The 19351-nt window shown below is 49.1% G+C and overlaps 1 protein-coding gene across 1 annotated transcript in view; it reads left to right on the top strand.

Annotated features, from left to right (window-relative positions):
* eef1g (eukaryotic translation elongation factor 1 gamma) overlaps nt 1-19351 on the top strand; it is a 31676-nt gene that overhangs the window by 1576 nt on the left and 10749 nt on the right. The window contains exons 3-6 of the mRNA XM_043682619.2: nt 2380-2522; nt 5445-5588; nt 9249-9378; nt 10332-10527. Of these exons, the coding sequence (XP_043538554.2) occupies nt 2380-2522; nt 5445-5588; nt 9249-9378; nt 10332-10527 (613 nt within the window). The remainder of the gene's footprint in view (nt 1-2379; nt 2523-5444; nt 5589-9248; nt 9379-10331; nt 10528-19351) is intronic.

Raw genomic sequence — 19351 nt, 5'->3', positions numbered from 1 at the left:
GAGATGTTGAAGTGGGTTAACTGTGAGAGTAAGTCCGTAGAGATAGTGCTCTCCAGTCAGTCCTGTCTCCTTCCCCCGCACGTTTTCCCCATCCAGACCTTTGCAAGTTCCGACTGAATCAGTAACCGTCATTTTATCAGGCAATGCATCTCAGATCACAACTATTTACAGTAGTCCTCCTCCTCTTCTCCCCCCTCCCCGGCTCAAAATACCTACAGAGGTTCTGTTCCAAGTCCTACCTCAAGCCCGAACCCATTGATTTCAGTGGGAAACGTACGTTCGCGGCAGCTTCCTGGTCCCTGGCCCTGTATTTGAATTCGTTGATTTTAAATTGGTGTTTTTCTGTTTTACAATCGAGCTTGTCTCCTCTGGTTCAGAAGCCTAAAGGAGGCATCAGTGGAAAATAACCAGGAAGACAGGTCAGGAAAACGGGCCTCTGCATGGTATACGTTGTTGAAATGTTTCAGCACAGGTGGTGATGGATGCAGAGTCCGCTGCACCTCTCAAGGGGAATGGACGTCAATGTCTGAAACAAGGAACCCTCCAAAAGTGGGGTTCCGTTCTGAAATATGGTAACAGGAGAGGCAGTACATGCACACCACGCTGAACTGGTCGACCTTATGGGTTTAGATCCATCTCCTTCCTTATGCATTGAGTCACCAGGTGTTAGCCTGTGCTAGCCAGTCCATCCCTCCCTCGCCTCCCTGCTTGGACCATGCTGAGACAACCTGAATTCTGATTGGCTTATTCAGGCTTGAGAAGTTGACTACCAATTGTGGATTGGCTGGTGTGATGTTTGTCTGTAACTGGTTGGTTCCTTTAGTAGCAAATCACAGTGTCTCTTTGTATTGTCTCCTGATTCGTTCTTAGATAAGCCAGTCACTTGCTACGGTCCGCCCCCGTTGCGTGTTCTCCAAAGCCTATTGATATGTTATATTTAAATAAACCCTGTGTGACTCCACAACAACTGTCAATATCTAAAACCAAATCAAGCTCAAAATAAACATGTTGCATGTTTTAGACTCCCTACAGAGTGGAAACAGGCACAAGTCCACATCGATCCTCTGAAGAGTAACCCACCCAGACTCAGCCCCTGTTTATCCCAGGCTAATACATCCAATCTACACATCCCTGAACACTATGGGCAATTTAGCACGGTCAATCCACCCTAACCTGGACATCCCTGGGCACTATGGGACAATTTCCCACGGCCAACCCACCCTAACCTGCACATCCCTGAACACTGTGGGACAATATAGCACGGCCAATCCACCTGCACATCCCTGGGCACTATGCGACAACTTAGCACGGCCAATCCGCCCTAACCTGCACATCCCTGGACACTATGGGGCAATTTAGCACGGCCAATCCACCCTAACCTGCACATCCTTGGGCACTATGCGACAACTTAGCACGGCCAATCCACCCTAACCTGCACATCCCTGGGCATTATGAGAATTTAGCACGGCCAATCCACCCTAACCCGCACATCCCTGGGCACTATGGGGCAATTTAGCATGGCCAATCCACCCTAACCTGCACATCCCTGGGCACTATGGGACAATTTAGCACGGCCAATCCACCCTAACCTGCACATCCCTGGGCACTATGGGACAATTTAGCACGGCCAATCCACCCTAACCTGCACATCCCTGGGCATTGAGAATTTAGCACGGCCAATCCACCCTAACCCGCACATCCCTGGGCACTATGGGGCAATTTAGCATGGCCAATCCACCCTAACCTGCACATCCCTGGGCACTATGGGACAATTTAGCACGGCCAATCCACCCTAACCTGCACATCCCTGGACACTATGGGACAATTTAGCATGGCCAATCCACCCTAACCAGTATGCTGCTTTTTGTTAAAGAAGTAAACCATTTTAAAGTGAGTGGTGTCCTTGAGTGGAAGTGTTTTTCTTGTTCCTGTGTTTCTGTTAACCTAAGCCATTGCCAATCATAAACATGTCATCTGTCTTATAATCTGCACTGTTCCTTCTAAAGAAGGTGCTTTCAAAACTAAGTGTAATCAAATGGGATATAATTTAGTTCCCCATTTGCTCATTCAAATCTAGATAGTTAATTATTAAAGAATAACTCCATCTTAGAACTGAACATTCAGATTGAGAATTCAGGAGAAATGTGTGGAGAGAATGTGGAAGATGCTCTTACAGGGAATGGTTGAGGTGAATTGTGTCAATATGTTTAAGGGGAAATCTGAATAGCGAGAAATGACTACAAGGATAGGGCCATGGGCAGGAATGAAGAAGATAGGGGTTTGGAGGCGGTTGCGTGGAGGGTGTTGCTTTAAGTGTAAGTACGTGTTAGTAATTCCCAACTTTGGGAACCACTGACTGTTTCCATTCCCCCACCTCAGTTGCGAACGATGCCCTCCGAGGGGTGACGAAGGAAGAAGCAGCCCAGGTTCTCCAGTGGGTTAGCTTTGCAGACAGTGACATCATCCCCCCAGCCAGCACATGGGTCTTCCCTACGCTTGGAATCATGCAATACAACAAACAGGTGAGTGAAATCCCGGAGCTCGGCCCTCACCAGCAAACGGTCAGGTTCCACATGAAGGGTGGCAGCTGTCTGTTCAGCCGCGGCCCCCAGATCCCTGCTCACTGCATGCAGGCATGTGTCTGGCTTCATGATCCCTGAGCTGGTGAGAAATCAGACAAATTCAGGTGTGACCAGCAGCCTCCTATGGTCTGGACTCTGGAGTGATGGCTACTTAGCTGAGATTTCAGCAAGTGCCACATCTCTCTGTGGGTTTAGCACCAACAATCAAGATGCACTTGGGCAAATCCACTCTTGGTTGCAAAATGTCCTGTAAAAATAATTGGAGGGATGGCCAGTCAGGGGAAAATCGGGAGGCAGTACCTCAATTCACTGATCCTCTCTCCCCCGACCCTTCCCCTGTCTCCCCCTCAAGCTCCTCCAATCACAGATCCTGTCTCCCACTCTCGAGCTCTAATCACCAACGCTGTCCCCTCCACATGAGGAAGATAAAGCACAGACGCTCTGCAACCACTTTGAGGAACACCTCTGTTCTGTCTGCATGAATGATCCCAAGCTCCTGGTTGCCTACCACTTCAGCATAACCACTGTGTTCTCAGGACAGCTGTGGTGCTCCAACGAGGCTCACAGCAAGCTGGAAGAGCATCTCATTTTGCTCTTGGGTATCCTGCAGCCTTCAGCACTCGGCATTGAGTTCAGGAATTTTCGGGGCTCGGCTGCATCTCCTATGTCCTGTCCTCCCCCCAGGCCCTTTTGTGACATGGGTTGCTTTCAACACAGCCCATTAGCAGCTTTTCTTTCTCTCTGTGGCTTATCATTATCCATCTACATGCCTGCCTGAATGTCTTTCTCTCCTTGTGGCTCCATGTCCCCCTGCCACTTTCATTCCTATTCCTGGCAGCCCTTGTCTTCAGCATATATGCCATCTTTGTCTGGCCACTAATAGTTCTGAAGCTGGGTCACAAGACCCGAGGCGTTAACACTGTTTCTCTCGGCACAGATGATGTCCGACCTGCTGAGTTTCTCCAGCGACTTCTATTCTTGCCTCCAATTTCTGATCCGGGTCACACTCCAGCTCCTTGGTCAAGGACCTGTTCTTTGAGGCAAGGCTCTGTAATTGGAGGCACTGCTTTGGGTCTGGTGCTGCAGCTGAACCTGAGGGATCTGAGCAGTTTCCGGGGAGCCAGCATGGGTCCTGCTTGAACTTCTCAGAGCTGAACCTAGGTTTCAGTCAGTTCAGTTGGGTGATTGACTAAGCCCAGGTTTCACCTAACCTGCCATCTTTCCAGATAATACCACTTTGGTTTTGGCCCCCCATCTCTCAGGTTGTTTAATTTGCCACCACCTTCTCTCACGCAAATATGAGTGAGCTCGAAGATTTGGCTTCGAACGTTCAGGCTATAATCTCTCACGTTCTCCATCTTCAGCTGCACCCTGCTTCATGACTGGAACAAATCTGCTTCCTTTGTATACAAACAACGTGTTGGAGAAGCTCTCCTGATGTTGGACGAGTGTGGGCGGAAACTTGGATTCGTGGCTCAAGCTCTTAAACTCACTTTGAAAACTGCTTTATTACAGCTTAAAATCTGGTCGTCTTTGCGTTTGCTTTCATGATCGATTTTGGTTGTGTAAATTGTGTTTGTCAAGTTTGAAAGGAAGCTGAAACTAAGGTAGAAGTTGCTGGAAAAGCTCTGCAGATCTGGCAGCATCTTGTGGGAGAGAAATCAGAGTTAACATTCCGGGATCCTTTCCCGGAATTCAGTTGCCCCGTTCTGAGGAAGGTTCACTGATTGCTAAATGTTAACCCTGATTTCTCTTTGCAGGTTCTGTCAGACCTGTCGAGCTTTTCCAGCAACTTTTCCAGTTTTTGTTTCTGACTGACAGCATCTGCAGTTCTTTCGGTTTTGAAAGAAAACTGATCACTTTTAACATATCATTGAATGTCCTGTGGTGAGTCTCTTGATGTGAAGGTATATGGGAGAATAGGAACAGCACAGTGGATCGCACAGCTGCCAAGGAAGTGGCAGGGAGCTACAGAGGAAACTCGATTAACTGTATTGCAGAGTATCTGAACTGGATCACAATGCTTGGCTAACTATTATCTGGAATTCAATTAACCAAACAAAAAAAAATCCACACCCCCCTCCCTGTGCTTCAGATAGTCTAGGTTTCTCTGTATCTGGGGAGTGGGGTGGGTTCATGCATTTTAGAGATATAAATACATTAGCAAGTTTTATTTTGGATTCCAGGCTGCGATGTGTAATGTAGGCCTGTATAAAATCTTTGGTGTTTGTGTTACCTTAGTATTCTAAAGAAGAAAATTTTAAAATGCAGGAGGTAATGCTACGATCATAGTATCCCAACAGTGTGGAAGCAGGCCAAGCAGCCCATCGAGACCATGAAGAGCATCTCACCCAGATGCACTCCCTACCCCATCCCTGTAATCCTGCATTTCCCATAGCTAATCCACCTAGCCTCAACACTGTAAGCAGTCTACCTAACCAGCACGTCTTTGGACTGTTGGAAGAAACCGGAGCACCTGGAGGAAACCCGTACAGTCACTAGAAGAATGTACAAACACCACGCAGGCAGTGGCCCCAGGGTGGAATCGAACCAGTGTCCCTAGGCTGCAGTGCTAACCACTGAGCCACTGTGCCATCCATACATCGTGGCATCATTCTAGATTAAAAAGAGCTCCTGGGGGGGGGTGGGGGGGGGGGGAACCTCTCAAGAAGCCCACAAAAAGTATAAATTATCGTGACCTCAGTCAGTACTCTCAGCAGTAGAGGATAGGGGCAGTTTCTAAAACAGTGCCCAGGAGCTGCCTGGGATGGGGGAATTCCTGAGTCAAGGCACCATCTCTGAATATTGTGGGATCTTGGATGTACAGCTGCTGTGTTTTATTTGGTGACTGTTGTCTTACAGGCCACCGAACACGCCAAGGAGGAGGTGAAGAAAGTGCTCAGTATTCTAAACGAGTTCCTGAAGACCCGTACCTTCCTGGTGGGCGAGCGGGTCACCCTGGCTGACATCACGGTGGTCTGTTCCCTCCTCTGGCTCTATAAACAGGTAGTGTGCCAGCACTGGAGGGGTCGGGGTTAATCTGGGGCTTGCATTTGCTGTGTGCTGGCCTCTGTAGTGGGCTCCCAGTCTCGGTCGTGACAATAGACAATAGGTGCAGGAGTGGGCCATTCTGCCCTTCGAGCCTGCGCCACCATTCAATATGATCATGGCTGATCATCCTTAATCAGTATCCTGTTCCTGCCTTATCTCCATAACCCTTGATTCCACAATCCTTGAGAGCTCTATCCAACTCTTTCTTAAATGAATCCAGAGACTGGGCCTCCACTGCCCTCTGGGGGAGAGCATTCCACACAGCCACCACTCTCTGGTGAAGAAGTTTCTCCTCATCTATGTCCTAAATGGTCTACCCTTTATTTTTAAGCTGTGTCCTCTGGTTTGGAGGAGAAAGTGAGGACTGCAGATGCTGGAGATCAGAGCTGAAAATGTGTTGCTGGAAAAGCGCAGCAGGTCAGGCAGCATCCAAGGAGCAGGAGAATCGGCGTTTCGGGCATAAGCCCTTCTTCAGGAGCCCTTCCTGAAGAAGGGCTCATGCTCCTTGGATGCTGCTTGACCTGCTGCGCTTTTCCAGCAACACATTTTCAGCTCCTCTGGTTCGGCACTCAGCCATCAGCGCAAACATGTTTCTTGCCTCCAGAGTGTCCAATCCTTTAAGAATCTTATATGTCTCAATCAGATCCCCTCCAGTCTTTCAGGGAAAGGTAGTCCCACCATTCCAGGAATTGACCTCGTGAACCTACGCTGCACTCCCTCAATAGCCAGAATGTCTTTCCTCAAATTTGGAGACCAGAACTGCACACAGTACTCCAGGTGTGGTCTCACCAGGGCCCTGTGCAGCTGCAGAAGAACCTCTATTGCTTCTATACTCAATCCCTCTTGTTATGAAGGCCAGCATGCTATTAGCCGCCTTCACTATCTGCTGTACCTGCATGCTTACCTTCATTGACTGGTGTACAAGAACACCCAGATCTCTTTGTACTGCCCCTTTACCTAAATTGATTCCATTTAGGTAGTAATCTGCCTTCCTGTTCTTGCCACCAAAATGGATAACCATACATTTATCCACATTAAACTGCATCTGACCACTCAGCTAACATGTCCAGGTCACCCTGTAATCTCCTAACATCCTCCTCATGTTTCACCCTGCCACCCAGCTTAGTATCATCAGCAAATTTGCTAATGTTATTATTCATACCATTTTCTATATCATTAATATATATTGTAAAAAGCTGCAGTCCCGGCACTGATCCCTGCGGTACCCCACTGGGCACTGCCTGCCATTCTGAAATGGAGCCGTTTATCACTACTTTGTTTCCTGTCAGCCAACCAACTTTCAATCCAAGTTAGTACTTTGCCCCAATACCATGCGCCCTAATTTTGCTCACTAACCTCCTATGTGGGACTTTATCAAAAGCTTTCTGAAAGTCCAGGTACACTACATCTACTGGATCTCCCTCGTCCATCTTCAGAGTTACATCCTCAAAAAATTCCAGAAGATTAGTCAAGCATGATTTCCCCTTCATAAATCCATGCTGACTCTGACCTATCTTGTTACTACGTTCCAGATGTGTCGTAATTTCATCCTTTATAATAGACTCCAGCATCTTTCCCACCACTGAGGTCAGACTAACTGGTCTATAATTTCCTGCTTTCTCTCTCCCACCTTTCTTAAAAAGTGGTACAACATTAGCCACCCTCCAATCCGCAGGAACTGATCCCAAATCTATCGAAATCTGGAAAATAATCACCAACGCATCCACGATTTCTCGAGCCACCTCCTTCAGTACCCTGGGATGTAGACCATCAGGCCCCGGGGACTTATCAACCTTCAGACCTAACAGTCTCTCCAACACCAATTCCTGGCAAATATAAATTTCCTTCAGTTCAGGTCCTTCAGCCACTGTTACCTCAGGGAGCTTGCTTGTGTCTTCCCCAGTGAACACAGCTCAGAAGTACCAATTCAATTCTTCTGCCATTTCTTTGTTCCCCGTAATATATTAGGAGAAAGTGAGGACTGCGGGTGCTGGAGATCAGAGCTGAAAATATGTTGCTGGAAAATCGACGTTTCTCCTGCTCCTTGGATGCTGCCTGACCTGCGCTTTTCCAGCAACACATTTTCAGCCCCGTAATATATTCCCCTGTTTCTGTCTTCAAGGGCCCAATTTTAGTCTTAACCATTTTTTTGCCTTTCACATACCTAAACAAAACTACCCTCCTTTATATTTTTGGCCAATTTAATTTCGTACCTCATTTTGAACTCTGCGTATTTCCTTCTCAGTAATCCTCTGTTGTTGTTTAAAAGCTTCCCAGTCCTCCGTTTTCTCACTTATCTTTACTATGTTATACTTTTTCTCTTTTAACATTGTATGTTTCTTAACTTCCCTCGTCAGCCACGGCCACCCATGCCTCCTAGGATCTATCTTCCTTTTTGGAATGAACTGATCCTGCATCTTCTGCATTATACATAGAAATATCTGCCATTGTTCCTCCACGGTCATCCCTGCTAAGGTATTGCACCATTGAACTTTGGCCAGCTCCTCCCTCATAGCTCCATAGTTCCTTTTATTCAACGGAACTATTGTCACTTCCGACTGTACCCTCTCCCTCTCAAATTGCAGATTGAAGCTTATTGTTTTATGGTCACTACTTCCCAATGGCTCCTTCACTTCGCGGTCCCTGATCAATTCTGGTTCGTTGCACAATACCAGATCCAGAACTGCCTTCTCCAGCACCAGCTGTTCTAAGAATCCATCTCGGAGGCACTCCACAAAGTCTCTTTCTTGAGGTCCAATACCATCCTGACTCTCCCAGTCTACCTGCATGTTGAAATCCCCCATAACAACTGTAGTAACATCTTTGCGACAGGTCAATTTCAGCTCCTGATTCAACTTCCATCCAACATCCAGACTACTGTTTGGGGGCCTGTAGATAACGCCCAAGAGGGTCTTTTTACCCTTAGCTGTAGTTTGCACGTCTGCACCTGCCGGAGTGCTGCACTGTCAGAGGTGCTGCCCTTTGGATGAGGCGTGAAACAGAAATCCTGCTTATCCACCAGATTTAGATGTGAATTAGAAATCCTGCAACACCCATGAGAAACAGACAGTTCTCCATCCTCTCCCAACCTTCCATGGTTTAAAATCAGTGCATCTAAGTAGCCATGTTTTGGATCTGTATCTGTGCACATTGCTGGTTGGTGTTTTTCCACATGAAAGTGGTTGCATCAGGGAGAAGTGTGAACACTGGCTGAGAGCTCATGAGACATGAGCAGTCGCTCCTGTTTACCTGGCTCTGCAATAGCTGTCTGGGATTAGCTGGGAAGGTTGCTGCTTAAGCCAAGTCCTGCAAAAGCAGAAAATGTTGACAATCATCAGGGCAGGCTGCACTGGGGAGTGGAAACCCTGCCAGTATGTCAGATCGATGATCTTTCATCAGAACAGCTGAGCAGTGGAGACAGTCCTGTCGAAGGCTGCTATCAGCCTGTTATTCCCCAACCCCTCAGGTAGCCTGGCTTCCAAATAGCAAAGTGATACTGTAGCACCTGAGTCTTATTCTGTCAATCTGCAGTGCCAGTTCTGAGGGGAAAGTAAATGCTTGCTTTTGATGGAATTTCTCCATCTGATTCTGGTTTTTCTCTCTCTCTCGGTGTAGGTTCTGGACCCCTCTTTCCGGCAGCCCTACACCAATATGAACCGATGGTTCATTACCTGCATTAACCAGCCTCAGTTCAAAGCTGTCCTGGGGGAAGTGAAGTTGTGCGATAAAATGGCACAATTTGACGGTAAGTGTTGATATGCTGAATCCACAAAAAATCCTCATTAATTGTACATCTGAGATTCAACCTCTTGCCCTGAGATAGTTTTAGATGAGGCAGTGTTGAGAGAGCTTTACTCTGTATCTTAGCCCATGCTGTCCCTTTCCTGAACGTATCTGGGGACAGTGTAGAGAGAGCTTTACTCTGTATCTAACCCCGTGCTGTCCCTGTCCTGGGGAGTGTTTGATGGGGGACAGTGTAGAGGGAGCTTTGCTCCGTGTCTAACCCCATGCTGTCCCTGTCCTGGGGAGTGTTTGATGGGGGACAGTGTAGAGGGAGCTTTGCTCTGTGTCTAACCCCGTGCTGTCCCTGTCCTGGGAGTGTTTGATGGGAACTAGGGCGCCTGCTAGGGAACAGTCCATTGGGAATTCGGGAGAAAGCTCTTTGCTGGGAATGTAGGATTCTGCAACAGGATGTCATTGGGGCACATAGTACCGATGCTCTCAAGGGAAAGCTGGGTGAACAGAATGTTGATGGGGTGCGAACACTAATAAGATGTGGAAGAAGGTAATTGTGGGGTGACGCCATCATGGAGCTGTTGAGTGAAATAGTCTGTGTTTGGGCTATAGATTTCATTCTTTTGAACAATTGTAACTGTTTCTGTGTCGGATAACATGTTAAGAACTTGTCCTGAGATAGTTTGATGAGGCAGTGTAGAGGGAGCTTTTTGAGGTCAGTTTGCAGAACTAAAATTACCCTTTTTGTAGGCAGGGATTTCCCTGAGGCGTTGTATTGATCTGCAGCTTCACCACACAGGGACATTTGGGAGCTAGCTACCTACCATCTGTTAGGTTTAAGGTATCCCAGCAGCTGTGTGCGCGACAGAGCGAGGGAACGGCACAGCCTTCGGTGTGGTCTGTGCCCGGTCTAAGTGCGGTGGTAGAGGCGTGGTTAACCCTGGCTCTTTCCTTTCCGGGCAGCCAAGAAGTTTGCCGAACTGCAGCCCAAGAAGGAGAAGGCACCGAAGGAACCGAAAGAACCCAAGCCACAAGAGAAGAAGGAGAAGAGGAAGGAGAAAAAGGAGGAGCCAGCCCCAGAGGAGGAGCAGGATGCCTGTGATGAGGCCCTCGCTTCCCAGCCCAAAACAAAGGATCCCTTTGCTCATCTACCCAAGAGGTTTGAAGATAGCTAGTTTGCATTAACCCCTTTTCAGCCCCACTGAATGAGTTCAGTGCTGCAGGAGAACTTGGCTGTAACCCCCTGCATTTATATAAAGTACCTTTTTAATGCAGTAAAAATCCTGCCACACTGCATGGAGTGTAATCAAACAATTTGCCATTGGGCTGCAGAAGAAGTAGGAGAGCAGAGGGTTTTCAGGAGTGTCTTGAAGGAGCACTGGTGAGGGGCAGAGGGCTTCAGGGAGAGATCTCCAGAGCCTTCAGGCCTCCGGGCTGCTGAAGGCAAGGCCACCAGTGGTGGTAAGGCGATAATCTGGCCTTGCTGTGTGACCGATGTCAACGCTACTGAACATGTTATTGAGCACAGTAGCTGTTCCCCACCTGACTCGGCTGAATCTGTGTGTAGCAGCCGGCCAGTGAACATCGGCTGTTTGAACGCCCTTCATTCCCAGTTGAAGGGTGAGAATGGTACTGCTGAAATCAAGCGGGCACAGCCTTGCAATTAGTGACCCCAACTCAAAATGGTGGCCTGATCCTTCAGCATTGAGTTCCTGTGTTAACGTTCCTGCCTGGTGCCAGTTTCTAACAGCCCTGTCAATGATAGTTGAAAGGGCTGGTGGCCTCTCACTGCTTGATTGTTAAAATCAGAGCCCCGTGCATTTCACTGCTCAGTCTTTTAACAGTGCCTGCAATTGTTTCTCTGGGCCATCTGCATTCTGCTGCTAAGCCTGTGTCAGTTTTCCTTGAGGTACAGAAAGCAACAAATGTTAGAGATCACAGCACACCAGGCAGCTTCCATGGAGAGAGAGAGCAAGCTAACATTTTGAGTCTAGCTGACTTCAGAGGTTACCTAGTATGGGGGATGTTTAGCTATGAAGAAAGGCCAGATAGACTGGGTTTGTTTTCACTGGAATGCAGGGGGTTGAGGAGCGAGCTGTTAGAAGTTTATAAGATTGTGTATGGCATGGATAAGGTATCAGCCTTTTTTTTCCCAGGTTGGTGGGATCAATTACTAGAGAACACAGGCTCGTGGTGTGGAGGGGGTGCAGCATTTAAGAGATGTGCGAGGCAGCCTTTTCACACAAAGGGTGGTGAGTCCTGAAACGCACTGCCAGAGGATCTGGTGGAAGAATAGCAGCTTTCAACAAACACTTGGACAAATACATGACTAGGAAGGGAATAGAGGGATACGGACCCTGTAAATGAAGCCAGTTTTAGTATGGAAGGGCAAAAGGTGTCTGCTCACGCTTGGAAGACCGAAGGGCCTGTTCCTGTGCTGTATTGTGCTTTGTTCTAGATACAGTTGCTGTTGTGATTTAGGACCATATCCGGGTCTCTGCAGCACAGGGTGTTTTATTTATTTGGAGGAGGGGGCAGTAATGGGGCTGTGGGTGATGTTCTTCACCTGTGATATGATTCACAGCTGATAATCTGATATTTTGGCTTGGTATTGACCGTTTTTAGCAGAACGTGTGACAGTATGCATTTACATTTGAGTTAATCTGCACTGCAGAGCTACTATCTTTCAGGTGAGATGTTGAACTGAGACCAGTTGGGTTCCATGTGCACTATTTGAAGCAGAGTGGGGTGGAGAGATTGTCTCCCCAGTGTACTGGGGACCATAAACATCCCTCAGTCAATATCACTGAAAAGTATGGGTCATCATCACGCTGGTATTAGTGAGACTTGCTGTGCTACATCACAATAGTGACCCCACTTTTTAAAAAAAAATGTTTCGTTGGCTGTTAAGCTCTCTGGATGTCCACTGGTTTCAAGAACTATCAAAATGCAGATCTAGATTTGATTCCCCCAAATCTGATATTCGTTGAGAGAAATCCCTTCAGGGTCTCAAGTTAGGCAACAGAGTCCACGTAAGAAGGGGCCAATAGAAGTGACTGTCTTTCTAGATGGAAGCTGCGTGATTGTACTGTGTACGGGTGACTGCCATTTGCTGTTCTTCTGCTAGGTGGAGCCATTTGACTAATCAACACCCATTTCAGTTCTTGAACACAGGATCGAGTCTCGCTCCTGGTTGATGTGGCCTCTTGGATGTCGAGTCTCCCAACATCCCCCACTCCCCCTACTGTAGGCGTGGTAACAACTTTTTCCCTCATGGCTCCAAATGTCACCACAAAGCCAACTTGGCAGGGTGCAAATTGAGTTAGAGACTTCCTGAATCAGCACCACGTTGGAGAGGATGCTGGCTGTTTTGCTAATGCGTTTCAAGTTGTTCCCAGGCCCACTTACAGACCTGGACGTTACGACCACACAGTGACAGACCTGTCCCCACCAGTACTGTACCCCAGTGTAATACAGTGACAGACCTGTCCCCACCAGTACTGTACCCCAGTGTTATACCGTGACAGACCTGTCCCCACCAGTACTGTACCCCAGTGTAATACAGTGACAGACCTGTCCCTACCAGTACTGTACCCCATGTTATACTGTGACAGACCTGTACCCCATGTTATACTGTGACAGACCTGTACCCCATGTTATACTGTGACAGACCTGTACCCCATGTTATACTGTGACAGACCTGTACCCCATGTTATACTGTGACAGACCTGTACCCCGTGTTATACTGTGACAGACCTGTACCCCGTGTTATACTGTGACAGACCTGTACCCCGTGTTATACTGTGACAGACCTGTACCCCGTGTTATACTGTGACAGACCTGTACCCCGTGTTATACTGTGACAGACTTGTACCCCGTGTTATACTGTGACAGACTTGTACCCCGTGTTATACAGTGACAGACCTGTACCCCAGTGTTATACAGTGACAGACCTGTACCCCATGTTATACAGTGACAGACCTGTACCCCATGTTATACAGTGACAGACCTGTACCCCATGTTATACAGTGACAGACCTGTACCCCATGTTATACAGTGACAGACCTGTACCCCATGTTATACAGTGACAGACCTGTACCCCATGTTATACAGTGACAGACCTGTACCCCATGTTATACAGTGACAGACCTGTACCCCATGTTATACTGTGACAGACCTGTACCCCATGTTATACTGTGACAGACTTGTACCCCAGTGTTATACTGTGACAGACCTCTACCCCATGTTATACTGTGACAGACCTGTACCCCATGTTATACTGTGACAGACCTGTACCCCATGTTATACTGTGACAGACCTGTACCCCATGTTATACTGTGACAGACCTGTACCCCATGTTATACTGTGACAGACCTGTACCCCATGTTATACTGTGACAGACCTGTACCCCATGTTATACTGTGACAGACCTGTACCCCGTGTTATACTGTGACAGACCTGTACCCCGTGTTATACTGTGACAGACCTGTACCCCGTGTTATACTGTGACAGACCTGTACCCCGTGTTATACTGTGACAGACCTGTACCCCGTGTTATACTGTGACAGACCTGTACCCCGTGTTATACTGTGACAGACCTGTACCCCAGTGTTATACAGTGACAGACCTGTACCCCAGTGTTATACAGTGACAGACCTGTCCACATCAGTACTGTACCCCATGTTACACTGTGACAGACGTGTCCACATCAGTACTGTACCCCATGTTACACAGTGACAGACGTGTCCCTATCAGTACTGTACCCCAGTGTTATACAGTGACAGACCTGTCCCCATCAGTACTGTACCCCATGTTACACTGACAGACGTGTCCCTATCAGTACTGTACCCCATGTTACACTGTGACAGACCTGTCCCCATCAGTACTGTACCCCAGTGTTATACTGTGACAGACGTGTCCACATCAGTACTGTACCCCATGTTACACTGTGACAGACGTGTCCCTATCAGTACTGTACCCCATGTTATACAGTGACAGACATGTCCCCATCAGTACTGTACCCCATGTTACACAGTGACAGACCTGTCCCCATCAGTACTGTACCCCAGTGTTATACTGTGACAGACGTGTCCACATCAGTACTGTACCCCATGTTACACAGTGACAGACCTGTCCCCATCAGTACTGTACCCCAGTGTTATACTGTGACAGACGTGTCCACATCAGTACTGTACCCCATGTTACACTGTGACAGACCTGTCCCCCAGTGTTATACTGTGACAGACGTGTCCACATCAGTACTGTACCCCATGTTACACTGACAGACGTGTCCCCATCAGTACTGTACCCCATGTTACACTGTGACAGACCTGTCCCCACCAGTACTGTACCCCATGTCACAGTGACAGACCTGTCCCCATCAGTACTGTACCCCAGTGTTATACTGTGACAGACGTGTCCCTATCAGTACTGTACCCCATGTTACACTGTGACAGACCTGTCCCCATCAGTACTGTACCCCAGTGTTATACTGTGACAGACGTGTCCACATCAGTACTGTACCCCATGTTACACTGTGACAGACGTGTCCCTATCAGTACTGTACCCCATGTTATACAGTGACAGACATGTCCCCATCAGTACTGTACCCCATGTTACACAGTGACAGACCTGTCCCCATCAGTACTGTACCCCAGTGTTATACTGTGACAGACGTGTCCACATCAGTACTGTACCCCATGTTACACAGTGACAGACCTGTCCCCATCAGTACTGTACCCCAGTGTTATACTGTGACAGACGTGTCCACATCAGTACTGTACCCCATGTTACACTGTGACAGACCTGTCCCCCAGTGTTATACTGTGACAGACGTGTCCACATCAGTACTGTACCCCATGTTACACTGACAGACGTGTCCCCATCAGTACTGTACCCCATGTTACACTGTGACAGACCTGTCCCCACCAGTACTGTACCCCATGTCACAGTGACAGACCTGTCCCCATCAGTACTGTACCCCAGTGTTATACTGTGACAGACGTGTCCACATCAGTACTGTACCCCATGTTACACTGTGACAGACCTGTCCCCATCAGTACTGTACCCCAGTGTTATACTGTGACAGACGTGTCCACATCAGTACTGTACCCCATGTTACACTGTGACAGACCTGTCCCCATCAGTACTGTACCCCATGTTACACTGTGACAGACGTGTCCCCATCAGTACTGTCACACTGTTGTGTTAAATTCTGCATACTTTCTGGTTACCTCCCAGCATATCCATAAGTTTTCTTCCACTGGCTTACTGTGCCTTGAAATAATATACTTGTTTTAGCTTGACACACCCTCTATTTCAGATTTCCAGTCTCCACAGTTATTGGTTCTTTTATTATGGAAATCACTGTTGGGTTTGTCAGGGTCTGTCAGTATTGGAGTGTTGGTCTATGCCAGGAGCAGGCTGGTCTTGGCTTGTTTTGGTTCCTCATTCCTGTAAAAGGGTGGCAAAAGGAGGTATCCTGGGCATATTAACCACAGCCCAGTAGCAGCGACAAAGCCTTCAGCTCAGACCTGTGGTTATCAGGACAGCCTGCTAGAGGTACAGGGTCCTTGAATTCACAGGGAAGTGGGCGTATGGTCGTTATTTTTTGTCCATCCTGTCTCATTTAGGTTGTGGAGCCTGTCTTAATAATCACAGGTCTGAGCTGACCTCTTTGTTGCTGTCACTGGGCTGTGGTTAACATGCCCAGGAGCCCTCCCCTGAATTGTCTCTTGGCCTGTTGTGGACTGAAGGCAGGAGTGGACTTTAACACTTGCACACTTAGCTATTCTTTCCATGTTTGTTGTCACCGGTTGAATTTCCTGTTGAGCCTCTTGGCCGGCACTGAGCCCTCCTCCAGCGTGTTCGGAGCTGGACTGTGTGGCTTTAAAACATCCCCGACACCAGTTCTTGAAAATAAAGCCTTACCTGCAAAAGTCCAAATGCTGACTTATCTTCCAGGACTCCGCATGGTCCTCTTGTGGCACCTCATTTAAGATTTTTGGGGTGAGGGAGACTGAGGTGGGTGGGGGGGGGGGGGGGGGGAGGAGTGGGGGAAGACATGGTTAATGGCCACCTCACTGAGCACTGCTTTTCCAAAGTTGCTGTCTGCCACCAGGAGGGGACTGCTGTGGCTACCTAACTTTATCGTACGGTTTAAGAGATTTTTTTTTAATGTGAACTTTAGATTTCCGTAGCGCCTGTCAAACCCCAGATGTTCCCAAAGCACTTTACAGTCTGTGCTTTATTGTTTAGGAAAAAGTGAGGACTGCAGCTGCTGGAGATCAGAGCTGAAAATGTGTTGCTGGAAAAGCGCAGCAGGTCAGGCAGCATCCAAGGAGCAGGAGAATCGATGTTTCGGGCATGAGCCCTTCTTCAGGAATGAGGAAAGTGTGCCAAGCAGGCTAAGATAAAAGGTAGGGAGGAGGGACTTGGGGGAGGGGCGTTGGAAATGCGATAGGTGGAAGGAGGTTAAGGTGAGGGTGAGAGGCCGGAGAGGTCAGGAAGAAGATTACAGGTTAGGAAGGTGGTGCTGAGTTTGAGGGTTGGGACTGAGACAAGGTGGAGGGAGGGGAAATGAGGAAACTGGAGAAATCCGAGTTCATCCCTTGTGGTTGGAGGGTTCCTAGGCGGAAGATGAGGAGCTCTTCCTCCAACCATCGTGTTGCTATGGTCGGGAATGGAGGAGTCCAAGGACCTGCATGTCCTTGGTGGAGTGGGAGGGGGAGTTGAAGTGTTGAGCCACAGGGTGGTTGGGTGGGTTGGTCCGGGTGTCCCAGAGGTGTTCTCTGAAACGTTCTGCAAGTAGGCGGCCTGTCTCCCCAATATAGAGGAGGCCACATCGGGTGCAGCGGATGCAGTAAATGATGTGTGTGGAGGTGCAGGTGAATTTGTGGCGGATGTGGAAGGATCCCTTGGGGCCTTGGAGGGAAGTGAGGGGGGAGGTGTGGGCGCAAGTTTTGCAATTCTTGCGGTTGCAGGGGACGGTGCCGGGATGGAGGTTGGGTTGGTGGGGGGTGTGGGCCTGACGAGGGAGTCATGGAAGGAGTGGTCTTTCCGGAACGCTGATAGGGGTGGGGAGGGAAATATATCCTTGGTGGTGGGGTCTGTTTGGAGGTGGCGGAAATGACAACGGATGATACGCTGTATATGGAGGTTGGTGGGGTGGTAGGTGAGGACCAGTGGGGTTCTGTCCTGGTGGCGATTTGAGGGGCGGGGCTCAAGGGCGGAGGAGCGGGAAGTGGAGGAGATGTGATGGAGAGCGTTGTCAATCAAGTCTGGGGGGAAATTGCGGTCTTTGAAGAAGGAGGCCATCTGGGTTGTTCGGTATTGGAACTGGTCCTCCTGGGAGCAGATGCGGTGGAGATGAAGGCATTGGGAATATGGCATGGCGTTTTACAGGGGGCAGGGTGGGAGGAGGTATGATCTCGGTAGCTGTGGGAGTCGGCCGGTTTATAGTAAACGTCCGTGTTGATTCGGTCGCCCGAGATAGAAATTGAGGCGCCTAGGATGGGGAGGGAGGAGCCTGAGACAGTCCAGGTAAATTTGAGGCCGGGGTGGAAGGTGTTGGTAAAGTGGGCACCCGCATGGGGTGTGTTGGAGGCGGGAGAAGAGGTAGTCAGAAGGGGACCCGCATGGGCCCCAGCTATGCCTGCCTCTTCATAGGATATGTGGAACAGTCCATCTTCCGCAGCTACACTGACACCACCCCCCACCTTTTCCTCCGCTATATTGATGACTATCGGCGCTGTCTCGTGCTCCCACGAGGAGGTTGAACAGTTCATCCACTTTACCAAACCTTCCACCCCGACCTCAAATTCACCTGGACCCTCTCAGACTCCTCCCTCCCCTTCCTAGACCTTTCCATTTCTATCTCGGGCGACCAAATCAACACGGACATTTACCATAAACCGATCGACTCTCACAGCTACTTAGACTACGCCTCCTCCCACCCTGTCCCCTGTAAAACCGCCATCCCATATTCCCAATGCCTTCATCTCCACCGCATCTGCTCCCAGGAGGACCAGTTCCAATACCGAACAACCCAAATGGCCTCCTTCTTCAAAGACCGCAATTTCCCCTCAGACGTGGTCAACGATGCTCTCCACCGCATCTCCTCCACTTCCCGCTCCTCCGCCCTTGAGCCCCGCCCCTCCAATCGCCGCCAGGGCAGAACCCCACTGGTCCTCGCCTACCATCCCACCAACATCCATATACATCATATCATCCATCATCATTTCCACCACCTCCAAACGGACCCCACCACCAGGGATATATTTCCCTTCCCTCCCCTATCAGCATTCCAAAAAGACAACTCCCTCCGTGACTCCCTCGTCAGGTCCACACCCCCCACCAACCCAACCTCCACTCCCGGCACCTTCCCCTGCAACCGCAAGAAATGCAAAACTTGCGCCCACACTCTCTTTCCCCCTCCCCCCTCCCACTTACCTCCTTCCAAGGCCCCAAGGGGTCCTTCCATATCCGCCACAAATTCACCTGCGCGTCTACACACATCATTTACTGCATCCGCTGCACCCAATGTGGCCTCCTCTATATTGGGGAGACAGGCCGCCTACTTGCGGAACGTTTCAGAGAACACCTCTGGGACACCTGGACCAACCAACCCAACCACCCCGTGGCTCAACACTTCAACTCCCCCTCCCACTCCTCAAAGGACATGCAGGTCCTTGGACTCCTCCATCACCAGACCATAGCAACACGACGGCTGGAGGAAGAGCGCCTCATCTTCCGCCTAGGAACCCTCCAACCACAAGGGATGAACTCTGATTTCTCCAGTTTCCTCATTTCCCCTCCCCCTACCTTGTCTCAGTCCCAACCCTCAAACTCAGCACCACCTTCCTAACCTGCAATCTTCTTCCTGACCTCTTCACCTCCACCCCACTCCGGCCTATCACCCTCACCTTAACCTCCTTCCACCTATCGCATTTCCAACGCCCCTCCCCCAAGTCCCTCCTCCCTAC

The sequence above is a fragment of the Chiloscyllium plagiosum genome, unplaced genomic scaffold (genome assembly GCF_037043375.1).
Source record: "Chiloscyllium plagiosum isolate Xiang-an unplaced genomic scaffold, Cpla_swu_hap1 HiC_scaffold_46, whole genome shotgun sequence".
In the NCBI taxonomy this organism is placed as follows: domain Eukaryota; kingdom Metazoa; phylum Chordata; class Chondrichthyes; order Orectolobiformes; family Hemiscylliidae; genus Chiloscyllium; species Chiloscyllium plagiosum.
The sequence above is the reverse complement of the archived record's forward strand: the minus strand, read 5'-3'. Positions and strand labels throughout refer to the sequence as shown.